Here is an 18,904-nt window from a genome sequence, read left to right on the forward strand (position 1 = left end):
TCAGGAACCAAAACGAACCCTACTGGCTTGGCCTCACCTCTGTAATCTGGTTAGGACTATTGAAGCCCACTTGTTTTTCTGGATGTCTATGCGGTCCAAGTCTATTAGATACAGAAACTCAGCATTTCTAATAAGACCTCGGTAGTGGCACCCAGTATCCTCAAGGGAGAAGCGCTAGCCTCCTATTCATCATTTTCAAGTTAGTTCCTTTATCCAGGCAAGAGCCAGACAGCCCTGCACAGTGCCAAAAGCTGCATCGGGACAGTGGCTTTGCAAAGCCTTGGGCTCTTTCATCAATCCCTTTCTTTCTTGACTCATCCACTGACAAAGACGTAAGGCCTTCATTTATCTTTTGTGTGATTCACTGGGTGTCCGCCTAACGCCCTTAGCGTTTTTAGGCGTTTTTCTTCTCCCTTGAGCGTTCAGTGGCATTTTCTTAAAATGCACGGCAGAAATTGAGCGAGATGAATCTAAGAATTCCAGCTCCACTGACCCGAGGGAGAAGATGTGTGTCCAAATAAAACCCTCTCTTCTAATTTTAAAGGCAGAAAGTGTTGACCTGAAGCAACCATAAATTCTCATGGCGGCTGGGTATCAGGTAAGGCTGTGAGTGTTTCAGTTATCACCACTGAAGACAGAAGCGATGAAATGTCAAAAGCTCCGAAGCGTGAACTGTACTCTCTATAAAGCCATGTGATTGCTAACCTCTGGGAGTTCTTGGGGTACAGGGACCATAACGAAGCTGACTCTGCACTCACCTAGCATGGTGTTCCTCACAAATCCCACCTTAATCTGAAGCTCCCACACTGTCCACAAGGGCTCTGGTTAACAGTTCATGAAAGCATTGTGCTTAGAACTGGCCTACTGTGAAGCACGTGACCTCGGAATACAACAGATGATAGGCCACAACAAACATAACTCAAGGAGCAAGCATTAAGACTGTGAATAGAAAGTGCATGATGGCAGTGTTTTGGAATTATTATTTTTTTTTTCAGTTATAACTCAATATGTGTGGACCAAAATGATGACACTCAAAAATTAGATCAAACCATGGTTAAGAGCAGTGGCGTCTCTTCCAGGATGGGGACTCAATTCCCAGCACCCACACAGCAAGCAGCTCACAAGTGTCTATATAGTTCCCGACCCAACAGCCTCACACAGACATGCAGGCAAAACACCAACTCATATAAAATAAAAATAAATAGATCATTTTAAAAATGACATCATGGTTAGCTGTCACAAAATAATTTGGCACAGATGAGACTCTTAATTAAAACAACTTAATGCACTTAGCCACGGCAGGTAGCATTTTAAGGCTATAGCTCTAGTTAAGAAGATTTATTTTGATCTGAGAAAGAAAGAAGAAAGGAAGGAAATGCTAAATGAACCTCCAGATTGGAGTTCTTTTTTCCTCTTTTCTTTTTCTTCCTTTTTCTTTTTCTTTTCTTTTTTTTTTTTTTTTTTTTTTTTTTTTGGCACAGGGTCTTATGCAGTTCTGGCTGGCATGGAACAAGCTATGTGGACCAAGCTGACCCTGAATTCCCAGACACGCTCCTGTCTTTGCTTCCCAAAGTGCTGGGACTATAGGCATTAACCACAACACCCGGCAAAAACTGCTTTCTTAAAATTTAGATTTACACATTTTTATTTTCTGTGTACGGGTGTCTTGCTTGCACATATGTCTGTGTGGCCGGTGCATACAGTGCCCACGGAGGGTAGAAGATCCTCTGGAACTGGAGTTACTGACAGTTGGTTGTCACCATGTGGGTGATGGGAACTGAATCCAGGTCCTCTGCGAGAGCAACGAGTGTCCTTTGCCTTTGAGCATCTCTTCAGCCCCCAAATTGGGGATTTCTGACACCAGCACAATCCATGATATCACAGGGCTGTCCTAACACACTGTGCGCTGCCAGTGTCCTCATCTCTAACACCCTCCCCTGCCCTTGCCATGACAGAGACATTCCTAACTCACTCACTCCCACCCACACTGTGACAACTGAGAATGCCTGCAGGTATTTCCAAAGGCCCCTTGAGTGGAAATCCCTCCTGCTTGGGAGTTAGTTACTGCTCCTAACTGGAGCTGTTTCTTAAATCAGAATCCTTGCCAACACCTGGTAGTCTCATGAATGAATATAATTTGCAGGGTTTAAAAGCTCCACTTGGCAGTTAGAACCAAAAAGGATTTACTGATTCAAATGAAAAAGTCCGAGAATGGACATTCAAGGCCAGAGTGGTGACCCTTCCCTATAATCCTGGCTAACTCAGAAGCTGAGGCAAAAGGGCAGGAAGCTGAAGAAGGCTCACTCAAACCTGAGAGGGAGACTCTGCCTCAAAAGGAAATGAAAAGCATAACAGTAAAAGGGCAAAGCTGGACTTCAGTGGTAAAGTGTCCCCCGCCAAGCGTGAGGCCTTAGGAGCAATGGATGGTGCTGCCAAAAACACAAACCAAAACAAACACAGACTGGCTTTTACCCAATGGCCTAGGAAAGTAGTCTTTTCTTCATGTATAACTACAGTTTGACCTCACCTTCTTGAGAAAGCAGACATTCATGCAGGCACCATGTTAAAAGGTCATTAAGAAACCATTTATCGTTCTTTGGTCTCAGAACTCCTTTGCTACCGTTTCTAGCCTTTGAGTTTTCTGATGCAATTTCTTGTAATTGTTGCCTGTCTAAAATGATGTTCCTCCATTTTTTTTCTCCCTAATACCAATTAGTTTGAGTATATACGCTGACCTTTGGCTATTATGACTACATCTGTGTATGAATTTGGTGTCGAGGCCACTCCAATTCTACTTAAATATTTGCTTGAGTTCCTAATGTGTACAAAATTATGCCAGGTGTTTCCACATGCCAAGTCATGTAAATACAAACTCCCAGGAAGTAAGGCAGGCTGTTAACACTTGGAATCCCATCGCTGGATACATCTTAGTTCCTGAGCTTCTTTCTGAGCAGTTCTAACTAACTGTAAGGAATTGCATTTCTGACTTTTACTCTCCCTTGGAGAGAAATAAAACTGAGGAAAACTAGTTTTATTTTGTGGCTATCATACAAGTCCACTGAAACATTTTGTATATCCAAAACACATGATGGATCTTAATCTTTATTATTATTATTATTTTATGTTACAACACTTTCTTATTTTGGCATCAAAAGAGTTGTCTCTGATTGTCATTCACCAGCTCTCTCCAATTATTCCAATAACACCAGATGGGGAGGGGGTGGGCCCATCTAGAAGGATGGGGAGCACCCACCTGCCAGCTTTTACTGTGTTCCCTTTGTACTAGGCTTCAAAGGAGGACCTGAACTCAGGAGGCATGGTTCAAGAGATGACAGGTTCATAGGTAAAGGAAGTGAAGCCAATGAAACTAAAAAGGTAAGAGAAGGGATGGGGGAATTGGGAATTCAGAGAGAAAACACACACACACACACACACACACACACACACACACACACACACACGACGGGGAGGAGGGGCTGGAAGAAGGGCGGTACAGAGGATATTTAGGCAGCAGGGGAGATTTACTCATCTGCTTAATTAACAAATTCTGAGAGCCTGGTAGAAATCTGCAGTGGGTGGGTAGCTATGGAAGTGCCATCGGGCACAGCAAGGAAGGAAGCGTGGTGTTGGGGATCAAGGTGAATGCGGCCAGCTTGGATGGACTGGACCCAAAAAGGTGGGGGGTGGGGTGGGGGGATTAGGTGCATGTAGAAACACTAAGGTCTCAGTTGATAAGTTACAGCATGAATAAGAAATGGGATTAACTACAGTTACACAACTTGATAGCTTAGGAAAACTCAGAAGCAATTACAGGAAGAAATTAAAGTCTTCCCTGGTCTTGAGAAGTGACCAAAGTATGTTTAGAAAACATGAGGCTATCGTCCAGTCTAGGATGTGTGGGGTGTATATAAATGGTTATCTGTTTAATCTGTCCTGATTAGGAAGACCAGGGGAAAAACAAGAAGGGAGGGAGGGCGGAGGGAAGGAGGGAGGGAGAGGGGAGAGAGGAAGGAAGGGAGGAAGGCAGGTCAAAGGACTGCAAGTTGCTGCTGGGACAATGATCGTGAAATACAGCGAGACCTGGTGAGCATTTCGCACAAAAGATCAGAGTAGTAGTTGGAAGCACTAATGGTGATTGTCTCTAAGGGATGAGGGAGGTGGGGGGGTCTGAAACAGAATACAAGTAAAGAAGACTAGGGAGGAGCCAGCTGGCATCAAGTGGGACCCAGTGTGCCTGTCCCCTTCAGGTGATGTCTGAGGTCTGAGTGGTCTCTTTCTGGTCTGGGTAACATACTGAATGCCTTTTCCGGGAGGCAGCATAGGGCATCCAAACAGTACATCCAAAGTAGAAGAACAGAAAGGAGTCACAGAACTGGAGATGGGTATCAAGAAGATTCAGTTACTCAGTGACTTTAACAAATAAACAAGAGACTTGGGTCACAGTGAAAAGCCATCTGTCTGGATCAATTTCCAGCAGCCAGAGAAAGGGCCTCTGATTCAGTGGTTTCCTACACTATCACCAATGATGGTTGCAATGGTGTAAGTCGAGAAAAAGTGTAGGATAAAAAGATCAAGACTCGTGGAAAACCAGATCCAATAAAAATGAGGACTTACAAGATACATAAAAATGTCTGGGAAAGAAGCTTGGCAAAGGCTGGTATCACTCAAGAAAATAAAAATAATCATTTTAAATTTAAAAGTCCCCTATGGGGCTGGGAGATAGGGCTTTAGTAAAGTGCTTGCAAGAAATTCATGAGAGCCTGAGTTTGGATCCCCGGTATCCATGTCTCAAAAAAGAAGGGGGAGGGTACTTGAGGAATATATCCAATGTTGACCTCTATTCTCTACTTAAACACACACACACACACACACACACACACACACACACACACGAGAGAGAGAGAGAGAGAGAGAGAGACCTTACGACATCAATACCAGATCACCAACTCAGTTATAAAAAACACATCTAGTACCTTAGAGTTTCAGCACCAGCGATAGAAGTTTCTGGGTTTAAATGCCATGCTACGTGTTTTCTCAGTGCAGAGTCAGGAGTAATTGTAAGTTAGCAAGTGGAGTATCCAACAGCATATGAGGAAAGACAATCCTACATAACTTGAATTTCCTTATTGAATACTGATTGCATTAGCACTCTGATCAGAGACCTAGGGACAGGATCTGTTCCAAAAGCCTCTGAAACTTTCAAACCTAGATGTGGCTGACTAAGGGCAGGAACAGGCTCATGTGTGAGAACTAGGCCACTTCATTTCTAGAAAAAGAGATAATTAAGTTGAATCCATGCCCATTCCATATGTGGCACATGGAACAGAGAGGTATGGGGGGGTCAGCTGTCAAGGGGACCCTCTAACTCTTCATGGCAAAAAGTCTTAGAAGCAAATTCTGCTTCCCTGAGTCTTCTTGCCTGGGAAATGGAAGGCTTATACATAAACAGACTTTGAACTCTTATCAACATTGAGAAGTACCAGAAAAAATCTATTTTCAGTTTCCTTGGCTCTATGTCAATATAAATCAGATGTAATCTTTCTGGGGCAGGAGGCAAAACAACTAGCCTTTAATTTCAACACCCAGGAAGCAGACGCAGGTAGATATCTGTGAGTTCTAGGCTAGCCTGTTCTAGATATTTAGGCCAGCCAGGACTACATAACTCTCAATGTAGTCTCTACACTGTCTCAAAAACAGATGGATGGGATATAAATGGTAAAGAGGGAACATAAAGGACTGTAACACACACACACACACACAAAGTTCCGATAAACTCACTGGCACTAAAATGAACCCTCATCTTACTGATAGAAAAGATCGCATTCCTGCTGTAAGTAAGTTAGAAACATTAGAATGTACAGAATTCTAGAGTGGGGAAGCTCTACACTATACCCCCATATGTTTTGTGATTCATACTTGGTGTTGTGTTTGAGCTGGTTAACACTGAGAGGACTGAGTCCCAGTGTGGGGGATGGTAGAGCCTGAGTCAACCAACAAACCAGGTCATATCGCCAACTCAAAGATTGTGGCTTTATAGATCTATGATTTGAATATGGTTGTTTGTCTCCAGGTCAAAGTGGGAGTGAACTAAGGGATCAAGGCCCCAATAGAGAGGAGGCAAAATTATGTCTAAGGGCAAGCAGGAGACTGAAGATCGCTAAAGAACTTAAGCATTTAAGAAATGTTGCTAACTGTAGTCAAAGGAAAAAAGATGATGGGGGAACCCCACCCAAAACATAAACAAAAAAGAAACCCCAAAGCAAATATATACATACAGACGTAAAACACATCTCCCTCAACAAAAATTTGTACTGAGTTCATGACAAAAAAAAAAAAAAAAAAAAAAAAAAAAAACACTGGGAGAGTGTTTGAAAGTATTTCCAAAAGACAGACCGAAGTCACAGCTCGGGTCTCACATCTACCAACGTCCTGGCAGAACTGCCAATAAGCAACTGTTAGGATAGTTTGATCAGTATTCTTGACAGTGAAATATAACAGCTACATTACTTCATGATGGCTCATGGATAACATTAACATTAAAAGCACTCAATAATCATAGCAGCTCTTCAGGGTGAGTTCTCTGCGAGAAGCAAATTTAACAGGTGTGAGAAGGAACCTTTTCAGAGTGAAACAGACAGAGGCATTCATACAGCACACACACTGTAATGGGAGACGGTCCAGCCCCTGAGAGCCAAGACAAAAGCCACCTTACCCGCCGTCAGTGTAGTCTGCGTCTGCTCCACCCCACCAGACATCAGAGTCGTCCTCCTCCGCATCGGCCGAATCGATGTTGTCGCTGTCCTCAGCTAAGGGGCAGCATACAAACTCCACCCCTCGGAACTTGTCAATGCCACAGGGCAGCAGCATGCCATAGTCATGTAAGTTGGTGCTCTTCTCACTGCAGGTCTACAGGGGGAAGGAGGAGACGGTGAGGGGGTGGGTCCAGAGATGTGCACACTGCCACCCCAGCTAGGACGATCGGCAGGGCAGCCGCCTTCAGAACACATTTCACAAGGCGAGGGCGACTTGCCGCCCGAGTTCATTTCCAACCTTGTCTTCCGCGTGTGCGGCTTGGTATTCCGCCTTTCTACTGCTGGCACCTTGATGTCTGAGCTGAAGAGGTGGCTCAGTGCTTAAGCCCCCTGTTCCATCTCCAGAAGCCACAGGATGGTTCATGACCATTCTTACCTCCAGTCACCAGACATCCAACACCCTCTACTGACTCTATGGCTTCTGGGCACCAGGTGCACACCTGGCATACATACAACACTCATACGCATAAGGTAAATATACCCTAATTTTTTTAAAAATGTACTTTGACGTTTGCAAAGTAAAGGTTAAAAGAAAAATGGTTCAGAAGGCTAACATGGGAAAAACAGCAGGGGATAATTTATGCTTTGGGCTATGACGGTTTATCAGGAGCTGAGGGCGGCTCCTACGTCTCCTACCCATCCCCACATCCAACCTAGAAGTAGATTTCTTCCACTCAGTTCCACCTTATTCTGGAAACTCTGTTTCTTCGCTCATTTCCCAGAGTCCCAGTCCCAGAAAGGAAGAAACTGTCCCCCACTGTCACAAAGAAGTCAGAACTCATAGCAGTGAGGGATTTCTTTTGATACTCTGGGGTCTGTTAATTTTGCAATAATCTACGCTAACAGAAAACTGAGAAACTATTTCAGTGTTTCTTTCCTTCTTGAAGCTCAACAGATTTGACATTTTGAACCAAATAATTTGCTGGGAAGCCAGGCCTGGTGGCACAGACAGACCTATAATTCTGGCTACTTGGAAGGCTGTGGCAAGTTCAAAGACTAGTTGAACTGTAGTATGAGTTCAAGGCCAACTGAGCCACTTAGCAAGACTCCACTTTGTATCACAAAATACAGAGCAGAAGCAGGGGCTGGGAGACAGCTCAAAGAGGGATTACAGCTCAGCGTGCACAAGACACTGGATTCAACCCCTGTTAGGAAGAAAACATTTCTTCCCTGTTAGGAAGAAATGTTTCAGGGTAGAGCCTGCCCTGTTAACTGCAGGGTGGTTAGCACACGGCTGGGTCTCTGACTGCTCCGGGCCAATGGTGGCATCCCCTTCAGCTGTGACAAGAAAACATGTCTAGCCTTCTCAGGAAGAAATAGGGATGGGAAACTGACTCTAGTGGTGAACAACTGACTTACATCGAGGACCCAAATTCGAGAACACTCATACCGCCATCCTGATAGAACGCTTAGGAGGAGAACGTAACTATATCAAAAGGACAGATTTGAGGGTGACAATTCCACAAAATGACACTGCATTCTATTGTTTTTAATATTTCACTGATGTAGCCAAAAGCTGGGGTTAGCAAAGGGCTAAGCATGCCGCCACAGATTCATTCACTGTGGAAAGGAAGGGGGCAGGGTAGCCAGGTGAACACAAATCTGAAAGCTATGTGACCTGTGGCCTTGGAGGTAGTGTGGGCTATGTGGCTTCTTTGTTCTACTACTGCATTCAACAGCAGCTAGTTAAAATTATGAAAACCACGTGGAACCGAAACAAAACAAAATAGAAAGTAAAGAGAAAAAAAAAAGATGTACATCTTGAAGTTATACCCATTGAAGATGACAGTCTTGTGTCCATTTGTAAGATGTGGCTCAAACCTATAACTAACAGACACTATTTTTGATCATTAGAACTGTTTCTGGTTAGAGGGGCCCAACTATGTACATGGAGACAAGGTACGCAGCAGCTCGCTGGAGTTTCTGTCCCGTGGCCTTGCGGGAAAAATTACTCTTAAAAAGTAAACTCAATTTTTTTTAAAGTGCTTTAGTTATTCATATATAGTTTCTGTAAAGAACTCGTTGTGTTGAATAGCTACTAAAGTGTCTTTGTGTGCCCCAGAAAATGTCTCTGTAGGAAGGCAATCGCAGGCTGGTACCTCTTTGGCGACCGTATGCCAGTGAAGATGCGTCTCACAAACATCCATCCGCTCCTGGTGTAGAAACTTGCACTTGTCAGGGACGAGAAGGGCATCGCTTACAAACTCACCAACTGAAAGAGAGGAAAGCCACTCTATGTCACTCTGTGTGCGCCTACTGACCTCACCATGGACACACAAGGTCAGAGCACTTACCTGACTTTCAGTGCCCAAAAGCCCCCACCAAGACCTCAGGACCTTTAGAATGGTCATCATCATTAAACAACCGACTTCCTTTGCACCGTGACCTTGCTGTCCATAAGCTCTCTCCACATAGAAACTGGATGGTATAAATTCCCTACACATTCCCAGTGACATCTTCATTAACTAATCTCAGTCACGGACAGTCATTGTCAGAAAGGAGTCAAGTACAAAAGCGGACAGTTTCAATTTGAGCAGTGTCAACATTTATGTATGTCTATTTCTATATTTTGAAAAGCTTAAACTGCTTGCAAACTATCAGAGACTATAGCATTTTTAAATATTAAACCCCAAACAATGTTTACATATAAGTGTGTATTATACATGGGTTTATATTAAAAAAACACACACACGTGAAAGATTAATTCATTTAAATTCTGGAATCTGTTTCCTCTGAAATTTACATTCCATGTTCCTAAGCATAACCGGCATTGCAGATCTAGAAATATTATACAATGTCCCTCATACACTCACATACTCATGAGGGTGGAAGATGGACAGTGGAAAAATGCACATAAGCTGTGAAATTAATTTCCTTGATTTTATTCACTACGGGAATCCCTATACATTATGAGCAAAACCTGTACACAATCGATAATGGATATCTTTTGAAGAACGAAGAGATTAAATTCTGTGCTGGAATGAAGCAAGTACTGGGCCATCATAGCAAAAGAATTGAACTGGTCCACTAGGAAAGGTGTTCAGGTAGAAATAAAATTAAAGATGCGTGTAGATGGACGAGCAGAGTATGTCCTTCAGGAATGAAAAGTTTCTCATCATATGGACAGTATCTATGTATCATCTGAGTTTTTCTGCTGTAATAAGATACTCTGACCAACACAACCTAAGGGAGAAAGGGCTTATTCTGGCTCACGGTTCAAGGGTACAGTCTATCGTGGTGGAGAAATAAAGGCAGTGGGAGCCTGAAATGGCTGCTACAATACATTCACAATCAGGAAGCAGAGAATGATGACTGCAACCTGCTTCTCAGCTCCCCCTTTCCACTTATGCAGGCCAGGATGCTGGCCAGGGAATGGAGCCACCCTTAGTGGGTGAGCTGCTCCACCCCAGTTAACAGATGCAAGATAATCAACCACAGGCATGCTCAGGAGCCAGTCTCTCGGGATTCTAGATTAACGATGACCATCGCACTATTACATCCATAACTCTGATGCAATTCTGGCAAACATGCTCATACTGGAGGAGGGATGGACGGACGGATGGATGTCAGGCAGGCAAAGGACACTTCAAAACTTCCCACCAGAGCCAAGGGAAAAAAAAGTAATTGCATCTCACTCCACAGAGTCATGATGTCATCTCCTATAAAACCACTTCTCAAGTGAGAAACCTCTGTCAACAAACCCAAGGCAACCCAGACTGCAGGAGGTTGTAACCTCGTTCCAGAGCTAAACAGATACAAACTATAAGGAAAGAGACAGAAAAGAGAATGATGTCACAACTTTCTTTTACGTAGTGATATAAAATAAAACAAAACAAGTAGCAACAATAAACAAACCAACTCAGAAGAGTGGGAGAATTCAGATAAAATTAGTCCTTTCTTAAATGAATACACGTTTCCCAAGTGAACTACTCGGGGCATCTGAGGTCAGGAAACCAATCCTGGCTACTAGGAAGAACACCTGATGATTGAGTACTTCAGGACAAGGCTACATGAGGCCTGAAGCGATCACCAGTCACTTCCTCCTCGGTTAACATGGGTCAGCCATATTTACAACTGTTCAGAATACTAAGTGATGTTTTTCCTGTTTCACAAGTAATTATTGGAAAGATTCAGTAGCCAGACCAAGACTGTTACTATTGAATCCATTTGTGTAACAAGATCAAAAGCAAACATAAGATGTTCTAGACCACGGCATGAATGAGTTCTTGGGGTACAAGAAAAAAAAAAAAAAACTGGTGTCAAGCAATAAAATCAAATCCCCGTTTCCATCTGTCCAGGTCTAGATTACAATGCAGAACCAGTCACTGAAGGACAGTTACTTCAGTAACATGCAATGCCTGTCCATGGGGCAGCCATTGCATTAATTACATTCTGGAGGCCGTTCATGATATTTTAAAAGGATACTGGTACTTTTAATTTGCAAACATTTTACTTCACATTGCAAACATGACTATAAGATGCAGATATTGCCTATAGCTAAAGAAAATTGCTTTAGCAAAGGATTAATAATAGTTATTAAAAAAAAAAAGCCCTCAGGACAAAGGGCAAAGGGGGAAGGTCACTGTGCCGTCAGTAAAATGAAATTTAGCAGTGGGCAGCACTTCTTATCTTCCTCTGAGGGTTGGGAAAGCATATTACAACGCTACTCATCAGAAAGGTTAACAGATGAAAGTATAAAGCTCTTTCCCAAAGTCTGAGAGAGACTGGAGAGAGGGCTCGGCTGTAAGAGGACACACTGCTGTTGAGTTCGGGTCCTAGCACCCACATTTCTAATTCTAGTCCCAGTGTGATCCACCATATCTGGCATCTGGGTATCTGCATTTATGTGCAGGCATCCACACCGGGACGGACACACACACACACACACACACACACACACACACACACACACGCACGCACGCACTCACACATACACAAACACACACACGCACGCACACACATACACACATACACCCACACACACACAAAAACACACACACTTACACATACATGCACACACGCACACACACACTCACAAACACACATACACCCACACACACTCACAAACACACACACTTACACATACTTGCACACACTCATACATACACAAACACACACACATAACACAAACATACACTCACACACATGCATACACACACAAACAAAAACACACATAAATACACACACACAAACACACATATACACACTTAAAATGAAAATAAATCATAAAAATTTTAAATTTAAGAAAGGATTGAAAGGCTGCTTTGTTCAAAATTAATTAAAAAGAAATCTATGCTAGGACGAGGTTGGTTTTATGGGAAATCCATTTGTTTTGATGAAAACTCAGAGCAGCATGAAAATTAAAGTTTATTGATTTTTTTTTTAAATCTATGGTAGGCATAACCTGGGTTTTCCAAATGCAACAATGGGTGTTTTGAGTTTCAAAATAAGCCTCTTTATGTGGATTCATCTTTAAAGTGCAAGAAATGTCTTAACAGAATTCAGATAGAGGAAACCAACCTCAAAATAAATGAAAAATCATGAGAAGTTGTTCTCATAGCTACTTATTTTCTAGGAAATTAGGCACCATTTGCTGTAAATGCAATATTCTTCGATATACACTGGGCATGTTTATTGGTAGGCACACAAACTTTTCATGTGGAAAAAAATAAAAATTTCAAATTTAAAGCACATATGCAAATATTGGTGGAGAGGTTTTTTTTTTTAATAAAATGTGGACTTGGCTGCTTGGCTTAGGTCTTGGCAAGTAAGCAAAGACGTCAAATTCAGTCAGGTCCCTGGAGCTTCTGCCCACTGGCTCTTTGGTGGTCTGTGAGAACATCTGCCTAGCCTAAATCACCTCATTTTGTAGATGGGTGGAAGATGCCCAGTCAGAGCCAACAGGCAAGCAGAACTGAGCTGAAAATTCAGGTGCCCTTGTCTCCATTCTCCGGGAGATATCTTGACTCATCTATAAACTCTGGTCGCAATGGTTTAATTTGGCCAATTTTCCGTAGGTTTTATTTTCAAAAAAGTTATTTGTTCTAAGCCCGTGAAATACTTTAATATTATGATCTACACTGTGGTTATTCTGGCAATAAAACAAACAAACAAAGCAAAACAAAATAAAAACAAAACAAAACTAAACTAAAATTATCGAGTAAGCCAAAAAAAGTGCATCCTGCTTTGTTGATTTGAACACATTGGAGAATGGCTTGAACACGGTGAGATTGTGTGACACTATGAGGTGCAGACCTTTCTGTACTGCCACTGTTAGACAACTTCCTCACGTTCTGTAGTCACAGGATAGATGGTCCATGGAAAACTATGACCTCATGTCCATACATACCGGGCCAAGGATCGGAGATTCTCTGTAATGAAGGGTCTCAGTCTTCAGTACCCCTTACTCTGTGGCTGGAATGTTTTCTGTCTGACTTACAATGTTTTCTTTTTTCTTCCCTCACTTCCTCCAGCCTATTCAAGTGTCCTATTCACTCTTACCACCCAGTAGAATTCTATATCTCATCCCGAAGATTAGTCCCCACGCCTGTCCCTCCATGTTTTCTTCTCTATAATGTTTCTTGCCAGCCGACAGTTTGTTCTTTGTTCCTTCCCTCTAGAATACTATTTTGTGGTGTCTCTTCTCCCTTTTCTGTGTTCTCGGCACTAAGAGACGTGTAAATAACTTGCCGTAAAGAGTTAAGTGTCCCTCCCAGTGTCACTAGGGAGGGAGACCTCCCTCCGATCACCCCCACCAACAGTGTTTTTTGTTTGTTTGTTTGTTTTTCTTTACCACTGAGCTGCAAAGGAACCTGAGCACATAGGCACCCAGACACAAAAGAACACAGAACTCTTTGATGATGGGAGATGTCATTCTGTAAATATGTTTCTCATACTGGTTAATGAATAAAGCGCTGTTGGCCAATAGGAAAGCAAGATAGGCGGGACTAGGAGACAAGGAGGAAAGAGGAAGTAGTAAGGAGGAGTCAAGATAGAGAGACTGGGGAGACCAGACGCCGGCCGCACTCCCAGGTAATACTTAGATTAATAAGAACGGGTTAATACTTAAGACAGAACTAGCCGATAAGAAACAAGTAACTGGCCAACAGCATTATATCTAATACAGAGGCTCTGTGCGTTATTTGGGGCTGGCACGGCGGCGGGACAAGACCAGCCAGCAGCAGGAGGAAAAAACCTACTCCTTATACTTTGAGAAAGGAAAAAGTGGGGCTGGATAGTTAAATGGGTGAGCAGATCCCCCAATACCACTGTTCAAAAGCAGGAGTGCATTTCCAATCACTATCCTGTGCCTTTACAAGGAGACATGATCCCGGGAATGGGGCAACACTAGGGATGCTAAGAGCCACTCCCAGTCCACCCCACAGGGAAAAAGCAAGAGCAGAACCAGTGTGAGACAGCTGGGTAAAACCTCTCAAACCTGAGGCTGCTTCTGAGAGTCAGAATAGTTTTTGAAAGAACTGATTTCAAAGGAAAAGCTGTCATACACCAATTCTCCAAGGCACAGAGATTTCAGACTGGAAAAAAAAAAAAAATAGTTTTGGCTGGAATGATACCTCAGCCAGTAGAGTTTTGACTTGAAAGCATGAGCTTGAGTCTGATCTCCAGAATCCATTAAAAAAAAAAAAAAAAAAAAAAAAAAAAGAGTTGCCTATGGTAACACGTAATCCTAATCCCAGTGCTGGAGTGGTAGAGACCCCTGAGGCTTGCTGGGCACACAGCCCAGCCTGCTTGCAGAACTCCAACCTTTAGAAGCCCTATTTCAAAAAATGAGGTGAAGAGTATGTGAGAAATGACATTCAAGGTTGTGCCCTGATCTCTACATATGTGCATGGACACACAGGCACACATGCATGCACGCATGCAAACAAACCTCTATGAATTCTTTAAGAGTAGAATAAGAGGTCAGAGTCACAGGACTGAAAAACCAAAATGTCTGAAGGCCAATGGATTTCTGCCCAATGTGTAGCCTCTGTCCTTCCAAAGGCAGGAGATTATCTTAAAGGGGGTGTGGCTCATGTGTATGAGCCTATCTCACCATCGAGGTGAGATGGGAATCTGTTACTCTGAGCAACATCCCAGACTATGCCCTAGGACTTCAGTAAGGCTTCTTCCATTGGCTTCAGAACCTTGCAAAACGGAGGGAAAAAAAGACAAGAGAAAACACATAACCAATCAGGTCATACCTGCAGGAAACAGTAGAGCTGGGAGAATTAAACGAGTTAATTTTCATGAAGCACTCAACTCACTGACCAGAGCAAAGGTGCTCCATGAATTACTAGCACCCTTCCCCCAGTAACCATGTGCCAACTGCACCTCGTATTAGTAACGGCTGCATTAATAAAAACAGCAGCAGATACTCATCACTACTTACTACGGCTCGTGTGCCAACTGCAGGCAACAGAGCTCACACTGATTGTGTTATCACCATTCTGCAGCACTCTCACAGATGAAGAGGTTCTGCTCTACGTTTGACTGTCACTTATGATAGGATAAATAACAGCACCAGGTAACAGACTGACACAGAGTCCCCAGATGGGAGCAATGAACCCCCAGGTCTCACAGGGGGCAGGGGTCCCTACAAGACATCTGGGTATCTTCAAACACCTCTCCCCACCCAAGATGCTTCAGACCATCCCACACTTAACTCTTTACGGCAAGTTATTTACGCGTCTCTTAGTGCCGAGAACACAGAAAAGGGAGAAGAGACACCACAAAATAGTATTCTAGAGGGAAGGAACAAAGAACAAACTGTCGGCTGGCAAGAAACATTATAGAGAAGAAAACGTGGAGGGACAGGCGTGGGGACTAATCTTTGGGATGAGATATAGAATTCTACTGGGTGGTAAGAGTGAATAGGACACTTGAATAGGCTGGAGGAAGTGAGGGAAGAAAAAAGAAAACATTGTAAGTCAGACAGAAAACATTCCAGCCACAGAGTAAGGGGTACTGAAGACTGAGACCCTAGCAAACGCATGCTGATGAGACTCAGACAAAAGCAAGAGGAGGAGAATTCTCCGAGAGGAATAATTTGCAAGAGATCATGGGTGGGTGAGGGCAGACTACAGGGCCTTCAACTACAAAACTGACCAGCATTCTTGAGAAACACAGGAAGCCTGGGATGGTTTTCACAATTATTTGTATCAAAGGAGTCAGCGTTGGAAATAAGAAGAACAGGTTGGGGTTGTTGCAATTATCCGCATGGAAAGTAATGATGTCTCAGACTATGATGACAACGGTAGATGGAAGGTCAAATCTAAAGATCTGGTAGAAACAAAGCCTATCCCTACTATGCAAACTAGAAGGCATTCTCGCTGAAAATGATGAACAGCATCAGATGTTTCTCACTTGTCCTCAAAATGTACAAATAAATAACCAACTCTTTAATTTACATTACTACATACTCATATATCAAAATGATAACTACAGACTGAATAAATGCTTACTCATATTTACTGGGAAAACTTTTTTTTGTCTTTTGTTTTTGTTTTGTTTACCACTTTAGATGTCCTGACATCCTATAACATTTCATGCTGACAACAGGCTGGGAAACAAATGTTCTGGGAGGCATTGGATGGCTAGAATACTTTCAGAAGGGGCCAAAATCTTTCTCAACCAACTCTGCACGTGACAGAGTTTTGTTTCACACTGTGGGTCACTTTTATGTTCTCAGGAGGAACACGTGAGTAAAATACACAGTTCTGCAATGTGACTACACTGTCAACCAACATGTCACCATAACTATTACAATGATAGCTGGCAGATGGGTTTCTTTAGAGAACTCCTTGCAGATGGCACAAACTAAGTGGATGGTTCAAGATAAGCTAAAAACAAAAGAAGTGAACACTTCAAGTTTCATTTAAATCTTTCAGACTTATTCAGCCTCCCTAACACACCACGTGCAAACATAGCTGGATGAGTGTAAAAGAGAAGCAGAATAACGATACCTCTCTATTAATGATATTGGTTTTGAAATAATAACAAAAGATACTTTTAAAAATTTAATGACCAAGGATGGCTAACGATTTTATGTTTTTTTAAAAAAAGATTCACATAGGTACTGAAATTCCGATACCATTATCAGAGCATTCTGAAATGAATGGCAGAGGCAAAGGAAGATGGGAGCCAGATCTTCAGAGTTGGGTGAGAGTTTACAGACAAGAGCAGGAAGTTGAACAGTCCACATGGTAGTAGAGTAGATTTGAATCAACAGGGTGAACTCCTATGGAGCTTAGCAGAGATACAGAGAGCCATAAAAATATCTACAAGAATACCAAATGCAAGAGTAAGGGGGGGCAAGTGGATTTCTTTGCTCTATCAACAACGAAGCAATGAGCACATAAAGGCTATTATTGGATTTTTATATTATTCTCCAATAAAAGCAAATAGGACTCTGGAGAAATGGTTGATTCTAAGAGTTGGGCAGAACATAAACAGCATCTTATCATAATCACAAAGTTTTTAAAGGTAGGTTATAGCACATGAGTACAGGAGCCAACTCCGAACAGCTAAAGTTGGGGGGATTTGAGTACATATACATAATATAAAAATTATATGTGAAATACACACATTCATACCACACACACACACATGTGCAAACACACACACACACACACACACACACACACACACACACACACGCTCTAGGACAGAACTGCATATCAACTTAAATAGGAATATCCATAAGGCAATGAAACAATGGAAAAAAGGCAACCTCCTATGCAGAAGAATTCCAAATAATTCACACATATAAATTCTATACGAGGAAAAGTAGGGCCTAATTCTCCATCATAACCATGGGCTGTGTGTAATGGCATTCCTTAATAGCGTATAGTATTCAAAGTGGGAAAGGAACGTTCTGTAGGTGACTCCTGACACACTACCTCAGCCAGGTGGCTGAGCTCTACATCAGAAGTGATGGACCATGAAGCAACTGGTGCCCTTTTATGATGTGGAAGGCGGGGGATTTTTCATTTCTGTGATCTTCCATCTAGGCAAAGCAAGAGAAAATTCCAGAGCAATTTAATCCTCCAAATTAAAATTGGCCAAACTGTCAAGGTTATAGAGAGACTGACAGCTAAGAAGATGCCAAGGGATCTGATATGTCAATGAAAAATACTCTCCTGAATGGAATCCTAGGATAGTAAAGGAACACTGGACAAGAGCTAATCAAATGTATGCGAAGTGTGGATTTCAGGTAATAATAACACACCAAAAATGAAAAAAAAAGCCAAATATGAAGAAAGTTCAAAGCCATTTGCAACCTCACCAATAAATAACCTTCAAAAAACATATATGGAATGCTATGGCTGGAAAGAGTTGATGGCACAATGGATTCGTCAGATATCTAATCTACAGAACTTGACTAGATGTTTTCTTAGCAAATTAATTTGTATGTATGTAGCATATGCTACTTAAGTTCTTTTAAAAGATTCCAAGAATTTTTTTTTTTTAAAAAAATTCCACATTTGTGAAAAATAAAAGACATTCTTCACCGTCCAGATTTAACTTTGTCTTAGGAAGGTAAGCTGATTGGTCATAAAATTCAATTCCCTTCACAAATGAGGAATCCCCATGCTTGATGAGGCTCAGTGATGAACCCTAACTCTCAGACAAAAGTTTACTTCTCAGTCCAGAGTTTGCTTACCAAGACACTTGATGAGGTGAGTTAAACTTTCTGACAGCATTAACCCTTGGTCACATTCCTGGTTTTGTCAACCACAGGTCTTTTGTTTCAACTTTTGTTTAAAAATGAAACATACATTTCTGTTGTGTCAAATCTTCCTGTGTTGAGGTGCATGTGTAAGGTCAAAGGGCAACCCTGAGGCATTGGTTGTCTTCTTCAGACTTCGTTGTCTTCTGGAGACTGAACTCAGGCTGGCAAGCTGGCACAGCAAGTGTTTTTTTTACCTACTTCACCATCTTGCCAGCACCAAATTCTAATATTTGGAAATACAAAAGTTCAAGGGGCTGGAGATATGACTCAGTGGTAAGAGAACACACTACTCTTGCAGAGGATCAAGTCTAGCGCCCAATGCTCAGGTTGAGTGGCTGACAGCATCTATAACTCTAGG

The 18,904-nt window shown here is 42.3% G+C and overlaps 1 protein-coding gene across 6 annotated transcripts in view; it reads right to left on the reverse strand.

The window, feature by feature from the left end:
• The window catches only part of App (amyloid beta precursor protein), a 204,088-nt gene that overhangs the window by 104,417 nt on the left and 80,767 nt on the right, over positions 1 to 18,904 (reverse strand). For all 6 annotated transcript variants that reach the window (XM_051191798.1, XM_051191795.1, XM_051191792.1 and 3 more), the window contains exons 4-5: positions 8,912 to 9,024; positions 6,713 to 6,906 (exon numbers count right to left, since the gene is read on the reverse strand). In XM_051191798.1, coding sequence (XP_051047755.1) covers positions 6,713 to 6,906; positions 8,912 to 9,024 — 307 coding nt within the window. The remainder of the gene's footprint in view (positions 1 to 6,712; positions 6,907 to 8,911; positions 9,025 to 18,904) is intronic.

This window comes from Phodopus roborovskii, unplaced genomic scaffold (assembly GCF_943737965.1).
Source record: "Phodopus roborovskii unplaced genomic scaffold, PHOROB, whole genome shotgun sequence".
Classification (NCBI taxonomy): domain Eukaryota; kingdom Metazoa; phylum Chordata; class Mammalia; order Rodentia; family Cricetidae; genus Phodopus; species Phodopus roborovskii.